This window comes from Arvicola amphibius, chromosome 3 (assembly GCF_903992535.2).
Source record: "Arvicola amphibius chromosome 3, mArvAmp1.2, whole genome shotgun sequence".
Lineage (NCBI taxonomy): Eukaryota > Metazoa > Chordata > Mammalia > Rodentia > Cricetidae > Arvicola > Arvicola amphibius.
The window spans coordinates 99,814,966-99,835,591 of record NC_052049.1 but is presented as its reverse complement, the minus strand read 5'-3'; the positions used below and the strand labels follow the sequence as shown (position 1 = coordinate 99,835,591).

Below are 20,626 nucleotides of genomic sequence, written 5' to 3'. Positions count from 1 at the left end.
CTCTCCTTCTCACCAACCTCCCCACTGCCGTTCTGCAGCAGGCTCCAGGGACTGGCAGTAACAACAGTGGCAAGTGCTCCTCCTGGAGCTACACCTGCTGGGGGCACTGGCGAGCTGAGCCCCAGGTTCCCTCTGCGGCTTGTCCTTAGCCCACCATCGTCTGGCCGTGAAGCTGTGACACTAACCCCCTCCTGCAAGCCAGATGTAGCCAAGACTTCTTGCAGGCATCAACGGCTCTTTGTGGAGCTAATGTAAGAAGACCGTGTGTCTTAATGGTGAGGAAAGCACCAACACTGCCCTTTTATAAAGAAGAGAAAAGCGACATTTTATCTGCCCCCCCCCGAGTGGGTGAGAGTGGCATTTGTTCAGCACCGCTCTAGGGCTCCTGCCAGGTGCCAGCAAGTCGCTGTTCTGAACACACACAGTCCCCACTTCGCAGGGCTCCTGGTCTGTTACCAGTGGCACTTTCCTGGGCCATTTCACAAACCTCCTGATCCCTTACAGGTGAATGCAAATTTGAACCAGGCTTCCTCCAAAATACATTGGACACCAAGCATAAAGGCAAATCTGCCTTCTAAACATGATAAAAAGTAGAAGGGACAAAAACCATGAATGGTACAGGCAATCCCTGCACTTGACAGAGTCAACAGGATGGCAAGTTTAGGGCCACCGGGGTTTAACAGTGAGATTGTCTCAAAAAGCAAAAACTAAACAAAGCAAAAAGAGAAAGAGAAGAAGCCCGAAGTATAGCTTCATCAGTCTGGCCTCACTTCTGTCTCTCTTTAGACACCATGGCTGGAAACTGTGAGGCCTCACATGTTCACCCGTGTTTTAAACACAGGGCTATGATGAGGAAGGGTACCCACTCTATGGCAGCCCCAACACATACCCAGAGCTGCTTCCCTCTCTCAGGTCTGCACATCGGTCATCACTGTGACTTCTGTTCCGTGTCCCTTCAGCCTCATCCTCTCTTGGACCTACACTGCTCACTGATGTCCAAAGATTGCAGCAGGACTTCTTTTGGACCACCGACCAGCTCCCAGATCATGACGCAAACACTTATTAGTTCTGAATGCTCAGTCTTAGCTTATGCTTGTCCTGCAGCTCTTGTAACTTAATTTAACCCATTTCTCTTCATCTGTGTTTTGCCTCACCTTTACCTTTCATTCTGTATGTCCAAGTCTGAGTCTGCTGGCTGGGGGCTGCCTTTTCTCCCTCGTTCTCTTCTCCCTTCTTAAACCTAGATTTCTCCTACTTATTCTCTCTGCCCACCAACCCCACCTATCTCCTACCCCTCTACTGCCTAGCTATTGGCTGCTCAGCTTATTATTAGAGCGATTGGGTGCCTTAGGCAGGCGAGGTGGAACAGCAACACATCTTCATAGTTAACCAAACGCAGCAATAAACAAATATAATACATCATTGCCTAGCTAAAGTCACATTCCACAACAAAAGAGCAATGTCTCAGTCACACTCCCACCTATGGGGAAATGCTCTGTTATCTCTGCTGAGGAACTCCCTGGGGACCGGTATGTTCTATTTCTGTCCTTGCGTCTCCCCCATCCTCAAACCCTGAAGGAGCATCCAGGGCCAGGTGTTTCCATCGGCTCCTCGGAAAAATTTTCCATGGCAGCAGTTTGCAGTCTGCTGACCTTTGTCCACTATCTGGACCTGGCCCATATCTTCAGGCAACTTCTGCTATCTCATGTTTGTCTTATTGATACCTTTGCCATCTCATTTTTTATTTTTACTTCCTGGCAGGGATCCTGGCAGAGCAGTTTGTTCCAGATGGGCCTCACCTCCACCTCTACCATGAAAATCAATGGACAAAGCTAATGAATTGGCAGCACAGCACCATGTACCTCTTCTTTGGTGTCTCAGGGATCATTGACATGCTCACCTACCTTTACTTCAACATTGTGCCCCTGGGGGTAGACAGACTGGTTTTGGCTATGGCAGTATTCAGTGAAGGTAACTTGGAGACAAGGGGAAGAAAAATGGACAAGTTGAATTTGTATCCAAATTTAAAAGAAATATTAACATATGACCTTCCTCAGAAAAATCAATTCTCAAGACATTATTTGTGCGTGTATGTGTTCCCTCGTTCATCCAACTTCTTACAACCCAGCACCATGGCTGACCTACTACACGCACTCTGGATTGCTTGTCATGGAGTCTGCACAGACTCATTCTTTTATATTCTCAAGAGACCCACAAAACTAGCAGTCTGCATGTGCTTGTTGCCAGTGGTCATGTCAGCTGGCTTCCTGAATGAAGAATCTTGATTTGAGACAAGTATGGGTGGGGGGGGGGGAAACTCCAGTAATTGGGAAAAGCTAGAGTGAATTTTCTTAAGTACAAACAAGCAAGTTTCTGATGGCTGTCATTGGTTTGCAACAGGTTTTCTCTTCTATTTCCACGTTCACAACCGACCTCCACTGGACCAGCACATCCATTCACTTCTGCTGTTTGGTTTGTTTGGAGGGAGTGTCAGTATCTCTTTAGAGGTGATCTTTCGGGATAATATTGTGCTGGAGCTTTTCCGAACCAGTATCCTCATTCTTCAGGGAACCTGGTTCTGGCAGGTATCATTCAAGCTGTTCATATGGTCTGGGTTGAGAAGTCCCCTTGGAAGTGCCCAAGAAAAGTCCCCAAGTGACTTGTCTGAAAATGCAGCAGATACAGTGGGGGTAGGGTAGTGAGGGCATGGTGTCTGGTCTAGGTGACCTTTTAATCCCCAGTCCACCCCTTGACCTATGCAATTTTTCTCCACCAATAGCTTGCTGGTACTCTGTATTTACTAAAGTACTCATATAAAATGAAAGCCCTAAAGTTTAGCTATTTTTAAATCATCCTATGAAGCAATCAGACTTAACTTCCCTGTGTGAATAGGGCTTTTGGTGTAACTTGTGCAGGACCTGTGAGATCATGTAGAACACATGGAGCCAACATGTGGGCCATAGAGACCACTGGGCTGCTTCTTAGACAATCAACCAGAAACTTTCTCCTCTACTCCTTCAGATTGGATTTGTCCTGTTCCCCCCATTTGGAACACCAGAATGGGACCAGAAAGACATGGACAATCTCATGTTTATCACCATGTGCTTCTGCTGGCACTATTTGGTTGCCCTTTGCATCACGGCCATCAACTACACTCTTGTTTACTGGTATGTTAAAACCAATGCTGTCAAGTTTTCTCTCCCTAACCAGGCTCTAAGTGTTGGTGGTTCACTCCTACTACTTAGTTACTGCCAACTTTATGCTGAACTCTGTACGAGGTACTCTTCATTTGTAGGGCAATTACCACAATTCTTACTTGCCAGAGAGTGTTAAGGAGGCTCAGCTATGTTAAACTGGCTGACTAGGGCGTGCTAAACCTAGATTTCAAGTACAGTTCAGACTTTTGAAAAAAAAAACTCTCTATAGCTTTAGAGCCTGTCCTGGAATTCGCTCCGTAGACCAGCTTGGCCTCGAACTCACAGAGATCCACCTGCCTTTGCCTCCAGAGTGCTGGGATTAAAGGCATGGGCCACCACTGCCTGCCTGGCCTCAAACAGATTTTAAGCTGGTACATAATAGGGAAATCCTCAAACCAGCAATCGGTCTGTGTTGAAGTCCCTACTGTCACTGGTTGGTGGATCCATCACCTACGTTCAAACTTGTTTTGCTTACTTCTCAAATACACAGACATCAAAATATGTCCAAGAGCAGAAAGTGTTTTTTTAAAATATTTATTTATTTACTATGTATACAATATTCTGTCTGTGTGTATGCCTGCAGGGCAGAAGAGGGCACCAGACCCCATATCAGATGGTTGTGAGCCACCATGTGGTTGCTAGGAATTGAACTCAGGACCTTTGGAAGAGCAGGCAATGCTCTTAACCTCTGAGCCATCTCTCCAGGCCCCAGAAAGTGCTAATTACTTTTTAACATAATATAGTAATATAGACTATAAGAACTATTGACTGCCTGCACTTACTGCCCCAGGCACCACATGTTAACTTCTCTAACCCGCATCACTTTATTATGTAGTTTCATTTGTTTTTAACAAATGGGGGAAACAAGGCTTCAAAAGCCTGAGTAATCTGACCAACTACTAAATGGAAAACTAAAATTTTGCATGTGTTATTACAGAGATCTGTTGCTGTGGAAGCTGCCCCTGCCTTTCCCCCGCCCCCACCCCAAGTCTTATTTCCCCTAGACTCAAAGGAGATATTTCACCCAGAAAGAACCCCAGACCAAAAAAAAAGTTTCCTCCAGCTATACTTTCTGGTCAGTAAAATAGTTAGATGGCAAGAGGCCTACATCTAGTCTCAATAATAATATCTTGGTTACCACTTGATTTTTTTTGTCTTCTGTAAATGGAATCCTGGATGTGCTATAACCATGTTTAATAGATACCTGAAAAAAGGATCTGCCATTCTCTTACATCATGGAGTAAGTGAACCGAGGACTTAAGGCTAATTCAATGGTTCTTATGTCTGCTGCAGCTTTCTGACTAGGGTGAAGAGACATGCAGAAGGAGAAATCATTGGGATCCAGAAGCTGACATCATCAGATCACACTTACCAGTCAGCCCTTTTGAGTGGCTCAGATGAGGAGTGACATCAGGCCTTGGGGAAGTGGAGACCTCATCCTTTGTCAACAATAGCTGGAACAAAAGCAGTTTGTCCCCTCTATTTAAGGCTCGCCCTAGTGTGCTCCTAGGGCTCCATATTTGCATTCCTCATCTAATACAAAGCTAGAGACTCAAATACAGGAAATTGGATCTCAGGTGTTTATGTACCATGCTACTTGGATTTTTACACATAATTTAACTTAACTTATAAAGTCCATATTAGAGTAATACTATTCATACACCTTTCAGGAGCAAGCCTGTTCTTGTAGAGGAATTGCTATAAGACTCTGAACACCTACAACAGGAAGTGACCATGTGGATGAAATAACCCATCAATCTGACAAGCCATCACATGCTGCTTCTGATAACTTGCCCCTCTTCTCTCAATCACTCAGGTACTTTCTTCTCAAAAATATATTGAGATTTAGTGATCGACAAAGCAGTGCCTTCAGTTCAGAGCCAAAATTCTAGCGCGTTTGTTAAATAATAAACTCACAAGCTTTGATATTTTAAGTGCTGACTTTTGAAACATTCTCTAATAAGTCATAACAGAGTACTACCTTTTGGCCTTGATCAGAGACTAAATTAGGCGAAAGATGATTTTCTTCAATCAAAAGGAGCTAGTTGATAGCCTAGCTGAGAACTGAAAGTCCTCTGATTCCTCAACATTATCCTATTGACGAACATTATATAGCAAGTCTGTAGCTCCTAGACACAGAGGGGGGAAAATCAGATTATGAAAAGGCCTCCAATTTTAAAACAGCTAAGACCAAAGGGTAAGGATTTTGAACATTTTTATATAGACTTGATACTGTACTATTGATTCTGGACATGTTGTTTTGTAGAATTTATTTTTTTTTAACTTTCCTCACCAGGTATTTATTAAACAGCCACTTCCCTAGCACTGAAACATTTGCAAGAATTAATGAGATATCCATCAAGGAATTGACAGTAAGAGAGAACTCCTGAGGCTATCATTAGGCAGTGTAATGTGTAGCAAGATTAAATAAAAACTCAAGAGACAGATACTGGGTTCAACCTAAAGGTCAGAAAAGTGAAACAGCCAGTCACTGGTTCTTACCTCAGTCTAAAATGGCGATCCTGCCTCCAGAAATCCTCAGAATGAGACTGTGTGAGAGTTGTCTCCTTCCATTTTATATTTTATATTCATCTCTAGTGGTGGGGTTAAAGGCGTGCACCACTACCACCCAGTTTCTATGGCAAACTAGTGTGGCTACTGGGATTAAAGGTGTGAGTCACAACTGCCTGGTCTGTAATCCTGACCAGGGTGGCTGTTTTACTCTCTGATCTTAAGGCAAGCTTTATTTATTAAAATACAAAAGAAGTATCACTATAGTGATGGGCACTGTTAAGAAGTACAGAGACAGACTGGGCAATGGTGGCACACACCTTTAATCCCAACACTTGGGAGGCAGAGACGGTGGTCAAAGCCAGCCTGGTCTACAAATTGAGTACCATTACAGCCAGAAACCCTGTCTCAAAAACAAAACAAGAAATAAACAAACAAAAACAGACACACAGGACTAGAGAGATGGCTCCGCAGATAAGAACACTTAGTGTTTCTCCAGAGGACCCAGGATTGATTCCAAGCACCCATATGGCACTTCACTACTGTCTAGAACTCCAGTTCAAAGGGATGTTATCTTCTGACCTCCAGGGGCATCAGGCACGCATGTGGTGCACATACATACATGTAGGCAAAACACCCACATGCATAAAATTAAATAAATCTAAAAAAAAAAAAAGTACTATGCACAAACCAGAGGAAGGAGGAGCAGAGGAGCAATGGAGAGTTGGCCCTTTGGAAAAGGTACACCAGGCATAGGAAACAGTACATACAAAGCCACAATAGAACACGGAGAACTAAACATATACATTAGTTCCTGTGTAGAAAGGGCTTCTGTGCTAGCTGAGGTTGAAGGGCCTTCAAGACCGAGATACACTGTGCAGCACTCTGATGCTGGGATGCACTCTATCTCAGTGGGCCCGCACAGCCTCTGCAATTTAAGCATGTGATATCCTCCTGAGGTTGGTCAGCAGAAGGTCAAAAAGCTATGAACTGGCAAAATCTATCAAAACTGTGACTGGAAAGTCTGGTGTCTTTCTCACATTCCATACCCCTATCCTTCATAAACACCTAAAAGAGAAACTTCACAAAGTTCTGCAAAGTCACATGTAGGGATTCTAATAATCTGAAAATATTAAGTATTATAGAACTCTGGGCTCCCTTTTCCCTTGGTTTGCTAGTTGAGAGGAACCCAACCCATTCAGAAAGTATTTAAGGACTCATTCACTAGCAACAATAAAAAAAAATTGCTTTCCTCAGGTCTAGGTTGGAAAAGGAACTTATTTCCTGTTTTATTTTCATTAAAAAAAAAAAGGTGTGAGACTTATTTTGGCAGAACAAAGAAACAATATTCTTGAGGGATTGACACACAACTATTAAATATAAAATACCAAAATTTATTTTTGTATCTCTAACCAGTGATTCGGGATACCTTTATTGAAAGATTTTCCATGGCAAAATATTCTTCAACAGTGTTAAAAGTATGAGCCGCAACAGGGCTGGCAAGCACCTCCCCTCCTGCTCTTCCAGATGACCAGAGCTCAGTTCCCAGCTCCCACATCTGGATGACTTCTTCCACCAGTTCCCATACATACTCACACAAATACAGATACACATAGAAAAAAATAAATCTTAAAGTACAAGTCGATCAGAATGCTTTCCACTAAATCCTGTCTTGGGTACACGGTCTGAGTAACTTTGCCAATCTGTCCGACAGAGGATCAATGATGCCACTGTGTTACAAGAGCTGTTCCCTGCAAAACTAGACTTCTGGGGAGTCAACCCCACAAACTGGCATCATTAAATAAGCCTGTATTTTAAATCGGTATTAGCTAGGATATACAATATATTTGTATGTACTAATCAGAGAGGCAATCAGATACCCTCAGTACATAAAAGTTTGGAGTAGATTTGAAGCTGAAAGCAAGAGTTACTTTTATGGGATTTGCTAAGGAAAATCAGAAGAGGTTTTAGCCAACAGTAAATACCTGACAGAGTATCTCCTACCTTCCCTTATTGTTGTCTAGGAACTATCACATCATTTTCTGTGTGAATATGATATCCAAAAATATAAAACACACAAGTAATTTTTATTCCCCTCACTATAATCCTCCCACTTCTCATCATTTCAGTCAATTTCCACGCCATCAAGAGTGTGATTTCATCTCATTCTGTCACCTGTGGTTTGAGAGCCAGGCTTCCCACCCAACTCTAATTACCCTGCGGTTTCACCAGGACACCTTAGTGAGTCTTCCTTAAGAGTACAGCACACAAGGGACCTGACTTGGGAGGACCTAACTTTCTGCTCTAATGTAGCACCAGGTGGGCCTCTAGCCAGGTGAGCCAAGCATGAGTGTGAAGTTCTAATCCTCGGCTCCGACGTCCAGAGAAGAGCTTACACTACAGGCCCATGTGGCTCTAACATCACACTTTAGCAGCTAGCAGGTGCTCTCTCCCCACTAAGTTACATCTCTAACACTGGGACCTGACTTTGGTTTCAAGACCAGGTGCTCATCTTAGTTTCCTCTAATTTCCACTCAGATTTATATCTTCTCACTATTAAAGAGGGATGACAATTCTAATTGTCAAAATTGCTATAAGAACCAAATGCAATTGTAAAGTCGCTCTGTACTAAAAGCACTCTAACCCTTTTCTGTTTCTCTGCACTTGCTCAACAACCCTCCTACCACTTACCCCAGGCCGTTTCCCTTCTATGTGGCCTCTGGCTCTACTTCCCCATAAAAGCAAACAATTAAAGGCCCAGAGATGAAAGATAATATTTTAATAATTTGGATACTTTCACAGAGAGACAGGGAAGCCCTGTCCCTACAGAAAGGCGTTCCCACCCACCCCTGCACCACAACAGGATACAGAAGGTGTGACCAGTGCACTAAGTAAGTAGGACTTTAAAACCATCCTTCTGAGCTGTCTGCGGCTGGTAGTGGCTGAGAATAAAACTGGTAGTGGCCAGGAATAAAAACTGCAAACTCAGACTTACTTCTCCTAACACTGCCCCACCTCCACCATTTTCTCTATGCTCCAATCAGGTGGCCAGCTCCAAGGGTCTGGTTTGCAACTGCTGTTCTAGAGCAGACAGACTCTCTGGGCTGTACGCAAGTGCATTGTGAGAGCAGCATCTCGGCCAGAATCCCCTACTCTCTCCTTCAACAGCTCTCAACTTTGTCAAGGACAATCCCACAAGTGAAGACACAGGGACAACCAAGACGCTGACACCACCTTTAGTAAGTGGTACCAAATTGTCTCACTTGACCTCATGGCCTACATTCCCTACTATGTAACCTCTCATTATCAAGTAAGCCACCAACCTGTTACGAGTATTATTATGCTCTCATTCTGGCCAAAGGAGTAAGGGATCAATTTAGGGGCACTAAAGCCCACATTTCTATTTGATAAAAGATGCACAATAAGTTTTTTAAAAAAATAAGTTACACAAAATTTTCTCGACACAAAACTCATCTGGACAAGTCACCAAGGTCGAAAACAGAAAAGTAAAATCCTCACGCAGAATGAGGCTTATTCGCTGCTGGCCTGCTCCCCAACTGGAAGGCCTGCTCCCTGGGCATCCACCACTCAGGAGGTAAACTCTGGCTTTTGTGACTGTGACCTCCCATGCCTTTGATGTTCTCTCCAGCCCTGAAACCCTAAAATGGAACCTCGTCAGGGCTTCATTCTGGGGTGAGGCTGCGGAACCTAGGCCACAGCTGGCATAGCCCTCTACCACTCTGCCTCAAGCAGGAGAGCTCAGGGGAATGAAGCAACTTCCCTGCTCCCTTTCTGTTAGCCAAGATGCATGAGGCCTGGTCTCTTAAAGCTGCCTCTCTTTCTCAGTCACTGTTGTTCGGGTGCTTGTTTAGGAGAAGGAGCGGTGGTCACAACAACAGTGGAGACTGCTTTGGAGGAGCCAGAAGCTGTGCCCTGTTGGAGATGGGATGCGGGAACAGTCTGGATGCGCACCTGCGCACAAAGAGAGGAGATCTGGTCAATGAACTGCAAGTAGGCTCATCAATGAAGAAAAGCAAAGGAAACAGACAAACTGAGATGGTCAACAGTCAGCATTAGACCTTACCTGTGTGGCCTGACCTTGTTGCTGAAGTTGCTGCAACTGCTGGGCAGTGAGGAAACTCACTGGCTTATTGCCAGCAATGAGCTTAGTACCTGCTGGCATGGTTGTGAGGATGATGTTGCGACCCAGCCCACTGAGACTGTGGAAGGGAAACAGAAGTAAGGTATGACCACACATGGCTCTGGCTCAGACTGAAGTTCCATATGGAATGAAGGACAATAAAGAGGCCTTGTGGTCATTAAAAACCTCAGCATTCTGAATTCAAATGGAATCTCATACTAGGGCTACCTTTCTTCTAAACTTCTATACTTTCCACGGCTGGAGCCTCCAGAGTAGTGGATAAAATACTCTAAGCTCTATACTCTGCCCAGCAAGAGACAGGAACCATGAGTCCTTGGCAAGAAACTCTTCCAGTTGAACACATGGGAACGAGAGCTGAGAGCACTACAGACAGTACAGGTGTGAGGCAGCCTCAGCAACCCAGCAAGATCCCAGACCCTTAGGAAAGAACAAGGCTGCCCCCATATCCCCAAACAACTTCATCATGATTAAGAATGCCCAAATGACTGCATCAGTCTTTATCCCTGTTCAAGTCAGGGCCAGAGGAAGTCAACATTCACCAAACCGTCTTAAGCTCGGGCTCATATATCAAAGGGAGGATCCTTTGAACCAGCAACATCTCCCAACCATCCCACCCCAACACCCTGTTCCTCCTCATTTTCTACCACTCAATATATCCCCGCTTTAGTACTCCTGTTGTATTCCTCCTACTCTACAACAGAAGCCAGGCACAGAATGGCTCTTTTGTCTTAATTGTTACATCCAAAAACAGTACTGGGGATTCGATGTGGATTACTGATGGAAATGTCAGGCATCAAGCACCTTCGCATTCTGCAAAAACTGCATTTGCTCTTCCACAAACAGCACTCACTTGGCTCCAAGGTTGCCTTTGATAATGGGGGCTGTAACGACACTCTTGCCCTTCATTGGCTGGCTAATCACAGAGAGAGGAACTGTGATCCTTGTAGGCAGCTTCCCCTACAAAGAAAACAATCAGCAATTGTGAGCTAGAAGGAGATACAGTTCCTACAGAGAAGCAAGAACACTATAGATGGCTCCAATCCTCATTCCCCCAAGGGTTACAATATTCCTGCAGTCAGAACCCAAGTAACTCCAATAAACTTGCTTATACGTGAAGTTATATGCCTGTTTATCACGATGAGCTCAAGCTCTGAGTTTACCTTAAGTTTCAGGAGACTCTGAACTTAGAAGTCCAGGGGGAATGGAACTTGAGACTGGGTCTCTCTATATAGCCTAGGCAATACATCAATTCAGTCTTCCTGCCTCGGCTTCTCTAGTGCTAGGATTACAGGAATGCACCATACACTCAGCTAACAGACCGGGACTTTTGAACAGTGCTGGAAACTGCATTTTGTGTTATGTGGGGACAAAGGGTACAGTGTTATAGTTTAAGTATGAAATGTCCCCCACAGGCTCATATACTGATTACTTTAGAAGATTGTAGACACTTTTTAGAAGTGAGTCTAGTTGGAGGAAGTAAGAGCAGTAGTGTACTCTTGGAGTTATGCCTAATTCCTGGTTCTCACTGACACTTCCTCTCATGAGCTGAGCAGCCTTAGACATGCTCACTCCCACCACTATGATTTCCTGCTTCATCAATGGTCCAGAATCAACAGAGCTAAATACTGAGACAGAGACTCTGCGACCATGACTCTAAATTAATGTTTTCCTAGTTTATGACAGGTATTTTGTCACAGCAATACAAAATCTGACTAATAAAGAGTATAATTCTTTAAAATTTTTTTGATTAATTTTATGTGTGTGTGTTTTACCTACATGTGTGTTTGTGAATTGCATGTGTACCTAATGCTAGTGGAAGTCAGAAGAGGACACTGAATCCCCTGGAATTTGAGTTACGGATGGTAAAGAGTCACCATATGGATGCTAGGTCCTCTGCAAAAACAAATGCTCTTACTACAGAGCCATCTCTCCAGCTCCTGGGTATAATTCTTTATATACTGCTATATTTTATGAACTTTTCTATCCAGATTCATGAAAGATGTTGGTATACGGCTTTGCTTTATTGTAATGTCTACATCTGGTTCTAGTATAAGGATGACACAAAAACTCACAGATGAATTAAATAGCTCCACTGCCTCTACTTTTAGAAGAAAATTTAGACTATTGTTACATTATTTCTTTCATAAATATTTGGTAGAAGCACCAGTTGAAACGCTTTAACCAGTTACATTTCCTAAAGAAAGTATTAGCTCAGTTTATGAGAACCAAGTCAATTGAAATTATCCACTTCTTCCTTATGTGGCTTCTCATAGTTTATATCTCCACGGAAACAAACACGCCTCACTAAACCACAACGTGTGTGTTCACTTGGCAGTCCCAGATCCTAAGCCTCTTGGATTGGTGAACTTTTATTTGTCTAGGTATCCATAACACATGGTATAGTGCTGGACACCAAGAACTATATGGTAAGGCAGGACAGAGAACCTATGGAGTTAAAGACAAAATGGACAGCACCCAAGTGGGATATAAGGACACAGAAGTGAGCAGCAGGACAATCTGATAAGAACAAGTCATATGTCTCCAGAAATAAGAGAGGTTAGTTAGGGGACACTAACAATAAAATTAGCCAAGTGAAAAATAATCCAACTCCAAAGTTAGTAGGCCCAAGAAGAAAAAGAAAAAAGAGAATGTGTCTATGTAGGAATGCAGAGGTCAAAAATCCCACCTCACTGGAGGAAAGAAAAGAGTCACTATAGCACCTACTCTTAGGCTGCCTAGTTTTTGATGTTTGATTAGTAACAAAATTACCCATCCCATCCGGTACTGGGGATGAAACCTAAAGTCTCCCACATGCTAAGCAGGTGTTCTACCAGAGTCACACACCCAGCAGATAATTTCTAACTATGTGTAAATCTTGCTTGTTTTTAAAAAATAGAAGAGAGATGGCTCAGAGGACCCAGGTTCAACTCCCAGCACCTACATAGCAGCTCACAACTGTCTATAACTCCGATTCCAGGGGATCTGACACCTCACACAGACATGCAGGCAAAGTATCAATGCATATAAAATAAAAATAACGTTTAAAAAAATACAAGAGGGGCTGGAGAGATGGCTCAGCGGTTAAGAGCACTGACTGCTCTTCCAGAGGACCCAGGTTCAATTCCCAGCATGCACATGGCAGCTCACAAATGTTTATAACTCCAGTTCCAGAAGGATCTGCCACCCTCACACAGACATACACGTAGGCAAAACACTAATGCACATAAAATAAAAATAAATTTAAAAAAATACAAGAGAAATGGCTGATAGAATGCTTTAAAAAAGGAAGGTGGGGGACAACAATGGACATTTCCCATGAGCAGATTATTTGTAAGGAAATCAGAGACTGATACAAAGTGGCAGGTCCCATACCGACTCAATACAGTTTAGTCACTATTTGTTGCCCATTGCAGAGCACTACAAGATGGCAAAACCCGTCTCATAAAACAAACAAGCAAAATAAATAAATTTTTAAAAAAAAAAAAAAAAGGATGGCAGACCAAACTAGTCTTGGTGACAATCCTAACACCAAGAAAGTTAAAGTGGTTTTGTCTACATAAGAGTTCCATGCCAGCCAAGGACACAGCAAAATCAAGAAAGAAAGAAATGAACAAAACCAAAACCCAAGAAAGACTGAAGGAAAGGGGATGGAGCACAGATGGCTCAGCAGTTAAGAGCACTGGTTGCTCTTCCGGAGGACTCAGGTTCAATTCCCAGCACCAGCTCACACCTGTCTCCAATTCCATGGCTTTAACACCTCACACAGACACACATGCAGGCAAAACACCAGTGAATATAAAATAAAAAAATAAATAAATGTAAAAAAAAAAAGATAGCACTAATTGTGCTACCAAAAAGACTATCAGCTATATATTGTTACATGCATAGAAAATATTTTCTTCAGTTTGGAACTAGGAATGTAGCTCAGTGGTAGAGTAGTTGCCTAGCAGGCTCAAGACTCTGGCTTTTAGCCCCAGTGCTGCAGGGTCACAATTAGTGTGTCAAACTTTCAATATGTGTATCTTTGAGACTCAGTTATCTATGCTTCAGAGATACTTTAAAAAATAATAATAATAAAAAAAAAACCCTTGCACTAGAGCATTACTGTAGCACACCGGCAGCAGTGAAAACAGACCCCTCAACAGAAGCTCTCCTATGCATCATCACATCACTACACAGGGCTTGGTCAATATCTGAGTATGGCCTACAATGAGCCCCAAGACATTCTTAACTAGGTGTATAACATAGAGTGCTCAGGGAAAGGGCTGGAAGGATAAATACAATACCCTTGTAAGGACAAGAAAATTTTATATTTTACCCTATACTTCTGACATTATTCTTTATATTTTAAGGATATATATGTGTACATGTATACACACATACATGCTACACTTTTCTAAATTGTATTCCAAAAACAAACAACCCAAATCTTTATGTCTTGAGTGATATGGACAGATCAGTTTCCTAGTTCTTAGTCTCCTAAGGGACAGGGGCCAAACCTGAAGAACTTTTCCAGGCAGGCCTTGGCTGTACACACCTGAAATTCCAACACTTGATTGACTGAGAGAAGAAAATCAGCAAATGAGGAGTGAAGTCAAGACCAGCTTAGGCACATAACAAGTTCTAAGCCAGCCTGGGCCATAGCAAAATCCTGTGTCCTGAATAGTTTTACGACAACTTAATACAAGCTAGGGTCATCTGAAAGGAGGGAACCTCAATTAAGAAAAATGCCTCCAAAAATCCAGCTGTAAGATAGTTTCTTAATTAGTTCTTGATAGGGGAAGCCCTAACCCATTTTGGTCAATGCCATCCTGGGCTGGTGGTCCTAGGATATATAAGAAAGCAGGCTGAGCAAGCCATGAAGAACAGTCAGTAAGCAGCAACTCTCAATGGCCTCTGCATCAGCTCCTGCCTACAGATTCCTGCCTTGCTTGAATTTCTGTCCCGACTTCCTTCAGTGATAAACAGCAATATGGAAATAAGCTGAATAAACCCCTTCCTTCCCAACTTGCTTTTGGTCATGGTGTTTCATCACAGCAACTGAAACCTCAACTAAGACACCCATCTCCTTCCAGAAAATAGTTTCCTGAGCAGAAGGCTAAAATCTTTACCATGAACAATACTCACAGACTGGGATGTGGACACAACTGTAGTGTTAACAGGGACCTGTCGCACTGTGGGGGCTCCAGTCCCAATGCTGATGGGGGTGCTTGTTGCCCCAGAAGCCACAGCCACAGTCTTAGACACAGTAGCATTTATGCTGGGCAAGGACACCGTTGAAGAATGGACAGTTCCAGACCCACCAGCGACAGAGGCTCCTTGCTTTGCATGTGCTGCAACAGTAATAGTCTGGCCTGCTTTAGGAGGCATCACTCCCAGACCCTGCACAATGCGGATTGTGGCAGCAGGTTTTGCTTCTGAAGAGGCCACTGTGTTCTTTCCCTTCTGATCTGCCACACTCACACCAAGAGCTGGCATCAAGCGAAAAGCTGAATTCGAGGTTTCTGTTGGCTTGAGATCAGGAGTTACTTTGACCACGGTAGTACCTGCTGGAGCTGATGAAGGAACACTGGCTGAAGGGGCCTTGGCAGGGCTGTCAGCTGCATGGACAGGGTTGGAAGTGACATGTAAGGTAGCAGAGATGCCTTTGCCTGCAGTGCCACTTCCTGTCCCAAAGAGGTCCTGAGTCAATTTGACTGTGGTAACCTGAGACTTGGCCAATGTGGCCATCATGTCCGGAGTGATTCTCAAAACCGTCTGGCCCTTGGCGTCTGTGGTGATGGAAGAGGGTGGCAGGCGCAGTACATCCTTACCCTGGATACGGAAGTTAGTGGCTGTGAGTGGAATGCTGCTGCCTGTCTGGGGCTTCACGCCAAGCTGCCCAGTGATTGATACCTGGACGAGGAAATACAGTCCCAATGAGAAGATTCACAGTGCTAAACTGGTGTCACGGATTAGGCAAGCCTCTGCTCATAGGCACACACTTCATGTATCTTTAACTTTTCATTTTCAAAAATGGTAAACACAAACAAAAGTAAAGAAGGATATAACAAACCATATACCCTTTACCCAGCTTCAAATGTAATCACTTTGTCAATCTTATCTATCCTTTCCTGGCTTTAGCAAGGAATGGAAGAGATTGAGCTGGCGTTTTGGCAGAGTTACCAGCAGTACAGGTAAGCTGGGAGTTGAGACTTGCCCTCACAAAGGGTTCTAGAAAGCAAATCCAAGGCCTCACCACTAAGCTACACTTACCAGCCCCACCCCACAAGAACTGGAATATTTTAAAGTAAACCAAGATACATTATTTTGTTGAATGTGTGTGCATCTCTGTGTGTGTGTGTGTGTGTGTGTGTATGTATAACTTACTTAGCAAAGGATTTTGGGTGTTTTATTTTCGTTGTCTTGTTTTGGGGGTTTGTTTGTTTGAGACGGTTTCTCTGCATATCCCCAGCTGTTCTGGAACTCACTCTGCAGACCAGGCTGGCCTCGGACTCAGAGATCCACCTGCCTCTGCCCCCGAATGCTGGGATTAAAGGCATAAGACACCACCATATGGTGTAAAGGATTTTTTAAGCTAAAAATATTATTCACAATGCCATTACAATGGAGTAAGTACTGTCAGCATGTATCTGATCATCCCTGCCCACGCCACCCTCCAGTAACTCAAATCCATCTATTTACAGTTAGCCCACGTGTTTTGAGCACTAGCATGATGCACTAGCTCCAAGAAGGGGCTTGGAGTCAGACTCCCTGGGTTCACCAATACCAGCTTCACGGTACCCAACATGTTATTAATAGCCTGACCTTTTGGTCTACTCAATGCCTCCCTCTTGGTAGCCCTTCTACTGGACCACTATCATAGAAAGCAAATACATATGATACTAGCCATCAAAAGAACAAAACAAAAAAAATCAAATCTGATTGTTTCATGATTCACCTGCACACAACACTCCAGCCCAAATTCTATGTTGTCTTCAGAAGCAACATTTCTCTTTAAATTATTCATATTTACTTATTTCTGCTTCCTCACCTGACATTCCCTTTAACAATCCAGATCCTGGTCCCAGTCACACTTACTTAATAGCTACACAAAGTGAATCTTATCCATACTTTAGCACATCCCACACAGGTGCTGTCCAATCTTAAATCTATATGTCCAAGATTCTCCATACTCCAACTTTATTCCCTCTCAGTAAATGATACCACTATACCTAACTATTCCATCCAGAGCCCACAGGAACACTTCTTTTAGACCCATATTCAAGCTACTAGTAAACCACACAAGCTACATTCCCTTCTTGCCACAGCTAACAAACACCCTCCATCCCTCTCACCCAGGCTGCTGCAGCTGCTCTACATTCTTCTTGCTTTCATTCTTGTTCCCCAAAGTGCACTGTATCCAGTAGCTACGGATTAACTACAAACCAGATCCAGTACCCAATGAGTTCACAATCTGCCTGTGTTCACCATCACATCAAAGCTTGACACACTGTGACAAACGTCAACCTCACCAAATGCACTGCTTGTGCACTATGTTCCCTGTCACTCCACAAAAATGCTCCTGATGTACCACACTCAATTTCCAGTCTACACACATAGTACTTTATCTCCAGGTCACCACTACATGGCACAATGGCTTCATCCCCTTAAATGTCATTTCTTCAGAGAAGCTACTTCCCATCATCACGGCTAAACTAACACATGATGTCCTGTCCATCTTCCATCTTTACCCAAATCACTACAGTTTTTTGTTGTTGTTGTTTTGTTTTTTTATGATTTTTCAAGAAAGGATTTCTCTGTAGTTTTGGAGCCTGTCCTGGTACTCACTCTGTAGAGCAAGGTAGCCTTGAACTCATGGAGATCTACCTGTCTCTGCCTCCTGAGTGCTGGGATTAAAGGCATGCACCAACACCACCTGGCTACAGTGTTTCTTATTATCTCACATTGATATAGTTATTTGTCACCTATTCCTATGACATAATGAGCTCCACAAAGGGGCTTAGCCTAAATTCCATAAAGACAATACATACCTGTTAAATAAAAATGTTATTTTGTCATTTAGTGGATCTATTTCTTCACCTATCTACCCATGATGCCATGACAGACTGGCTAATGTCTATACAAAACACAGTGGGGTAAAGTCGACAAGAGGCACTGCTCTAGTGCCAGGTGTCAATAGGCTTCACAATTTTTAAAGTGAGATCACACTTGCATATTCACAGTCAAGAAAAAAACAAATGTATATTCCACCTTTACAAGCGACAAACTAAAAACTCTGTAAAAGGGGGCTGGAGAGATGACTCAGTGGTTAAGAGCATTGCCCGCTCTTCCAAAGGTCCTGAGTTCAATTCCCGGCAACCACATGGAGGCTCACAACCATCTGTAATGAGGTCTGGTGCCCTCTTCTGGCCTGCAGACATACACACAGACAGAATGTTGTATGCATAATAAATAAATAAATATTTAAAAAAAAAAAAAAACTCTGTAAAATACGTCATGGGAGCTAACTGCATAACCAGGGAAGCTACCCCATAAATCCAAACTCCAGCTACCAAATATTGAAATACACAAAAAGAGATAAGCATAAAGGTTGCTTCTAGGGTGGGGGTGGGGCACTCACCTGATAAATCTCCAAACCATGAGTCAAAGACAACAAAGCCTCCTCCATAGGCACCCAGGCTCCCAGGCTGTTCAGGATCATCCTACACCATCACTCCTTTGCTTTTACCTTTAGGACACCACTCAGAGTCAGGTCCACATACCTGCTTGATGATGTTCTGTCCTGTGACATTCTGGATGACGGCTGTCGTGGAGGCACTTGGAGCAGAGTTCCCGGGAGAAGTCATGGCTGGCTTGCTCACTGGGCTGACTGCAGCAGGGAGATTTGTCACTGTAAGCCCTGTCTGCCCAGGTCCAGGCCGCTGTACAGAGGCTGCTGCAGTTTGCCCCTTGACTGGAACAGTTGCCACAACTGCCTAGTTCAGGATGTGAAGTCAAAAGTCAATTAGACACCAAAATGGGATCAGCAGTCATACAAGGGCCCTGAACAACTCCACTCAAAGTATTCTGAAAGTACCCTTGCTATCAGAGGCTGAAGCTCACCACACCCCGGAATGTACACTGTATCTCCTATATTTGTATCATGTTCACGTTTTACATTTAACCTCTTATTTCATTTCCATATGCTGAAGACATTTTACATACAGGAAAGGAAAATGAGACAAAAATATGTGAATCTTTCAAACAAGTGATCAGTGGCATGGCTAAAGGCACAATGGAAATTTAGAAACACAATTCTCCTTCTACAGGGCCTTGATATGACAATGAAGATCTTGTTTCTGACATGCAAACAGAGTACCAAAAAGTACTTTTCCAAGCTTTGAGTATTTCCCTTGAAACTTTGAACATTAAAAGAGTTCACTGAACTTCATCATTAATACCAACAATATATGACTTCCAGGTCTTCCTCAAGCTCTACTTGTATGAGTCACTGAGTAGCCCATTCTAGGTCTACAGTCCCTGTATCCCAACGACATGCAGCATCCACTTACCTGGGGTACTACTTTGGTTTGTGTAGCAGTGACTGGCACACGAATCTGTGGTCCTGCTGGCATCTGTGGTAGTGTCTGTGCTGGCCCTACTGACTGCTGGGAAACAGCAGGAAGGCTGGGCTGGGCTACCACCCGAACCTGGGGCAGTCCAGCTGAGCTAGAGTGGCTTACAACCCGAGCAGTAGCCTGAGAACTGGGTGGAGTCTGGATGGAAGCTGGGGAAAGCATCGTTCCTAGCTGTGGCATTGTTGGTGAGGACACCAGAAGAACACTGTATGAAAAATCGAAGGGGAGAACACAAAAACTCAGGACATGCATACAGAAAGACTCTCAAGGGAAAGAGCAAGAGAAGAAACACAGGTACTTACCCTGAACTTGACTTAGCTGGCTCAGAGACAGTGGTAGAGCCACTTTTGTTCACTGCTGATACAGGTGGAGGAGATATGGGAGTGGTGGGCAATGCTGGCGTGGTGGGGGTTACAGGTGTAACTGGGGTAGGTGGCATACTGGAGTCACTGAGGCTCATCTGGCTTTGCTCAGAAGGGCCACTAAGACCCTTCATTGAGCTCTCCTTATTACTGGACTTCTAGAAAAGAAAAAGGGTCTATTTCAGGCATCATGAAGGCTCCTGATGCACTCACTGGGTCAGGTAAAAGCTGAGTGTTTCTGCTGGCACGCCTCATCTCAGAACCTCTAAAGTAAACGCTCTCACGAGGTAACTTACCACCTTGGAGGGTGGCTTGGGTTTTTGCTGAAGAGCTTTTCTGGCTTTAGCTGCTGCTGCTTGAGCTTGATGGATCCGTTCTATAAAGAAAAACATACAGTTTAGGAAATCTGGCCTTAGCATGCTTAATGAGAAGATCTTTGTTAAAAACAAAGGCCTCTCCAAATAAAAGTTATAATCCCACTTCTCAGGAGCCTGAGGCAAGAAAACAGTAAATTCAAGGCCAGCCTGTTACCAGACTCTGTCTCAAAGCAAAGCAAACAAAACAAAAAGCTGAACTTGACTATACACAATTGTTAAGTCCAGAACTGTGGAAACAAAGACAGAATCATCTCAAGTTCAAAGCCAGCTTGCCCAAACAGCAAGTTCCACATCAACTTAGCTATACAGCAAGATCCTGTCTTTAAAAACAAAGTAAGACAAGCCATGGCCTTGTTGGTAGACTGGATTCTGCCTCCATAGTCCTATCCTAACTGAA

General features: G+C 43.6%; 2 protein-coding genes across 6 annotated transcripts in view; one reads left to right on the top strand and one right to left on the bottom strand.

Annotated features, from left to right (window-relative positions):
• Positions 1-5,131, top strand: part of Tmem45b (transmembrane protein 45B) — a 44,031-nt gene extending 38,900 nt beyond the window's left edge. Inside the window, exons 3-6 of the mRNA XM_038321856.1 lie at positions 1,762-1,971; positions 2,401-2,585; positions 3,022-3,167; positions 4,491-5,131. Of these exons, the coding sequence (XP_038177784.1) occupies positions 1,762-1,971; positions 2,401-2,585; positions 3,022-3,167; positions 4,491-4,605 (656 nt within the window). The 3' untranslated portion in view covers positions 4,606-5,131. The remainder of the gene's footprint in view (positions 1-1,761; positions 1,972-2,400; positions 2,586-3,021; positions 3,168-4,490) is intronic.
• A 3,341-nt stretch (positions 5,132-8,472) lies between these two features.
• Nfrkb (nuclear factor related to kappaB binding protein) overlaps positions 8,473-20,626 on the bottom strand; it is a 34,707-nt gene continuing 22,553 nt past the window's right edge. For all 5 annotated transcript variants that reach the window (XM_038321850.1, XM_038321852.1, XM_038321854.1 and 2 more), the window contains exons 19-26: positions 20,149-20,228; positions 19,793-20,010; positions 19,425-19,695; positions 18,636-18,848; positions 14,998-15,765; positions 10,721-10,827; positions 9,793-9,928; positions 8,473-9,680 (exon numbers count right to left, since the gene is read on the bottom strand). In XM_038321850.1, the coding sequence (XP_038177778.1) occupies positions 9,555-9,680; positions 9,793-9,928; positions 10,721-10,827; positions 14,998-15,765; positions 18,636-18,848; positions 19,425-19,695; positions 19,793-20,010; positions 20,149-20,228 (1,919 nt within the window). In that variant the 3' untranslated portion in view covers positions 8,473-9,554. The remainder of the gene's footprint in view (positions 9,681-9,792; positions 9,929-10,720; positions 10,828-14,997; positions 15,766-18,635; positions 18,849-19,424; positions 19,696-19,792; positions 20,011-20,148; positions 20,229-20,626) is intronic.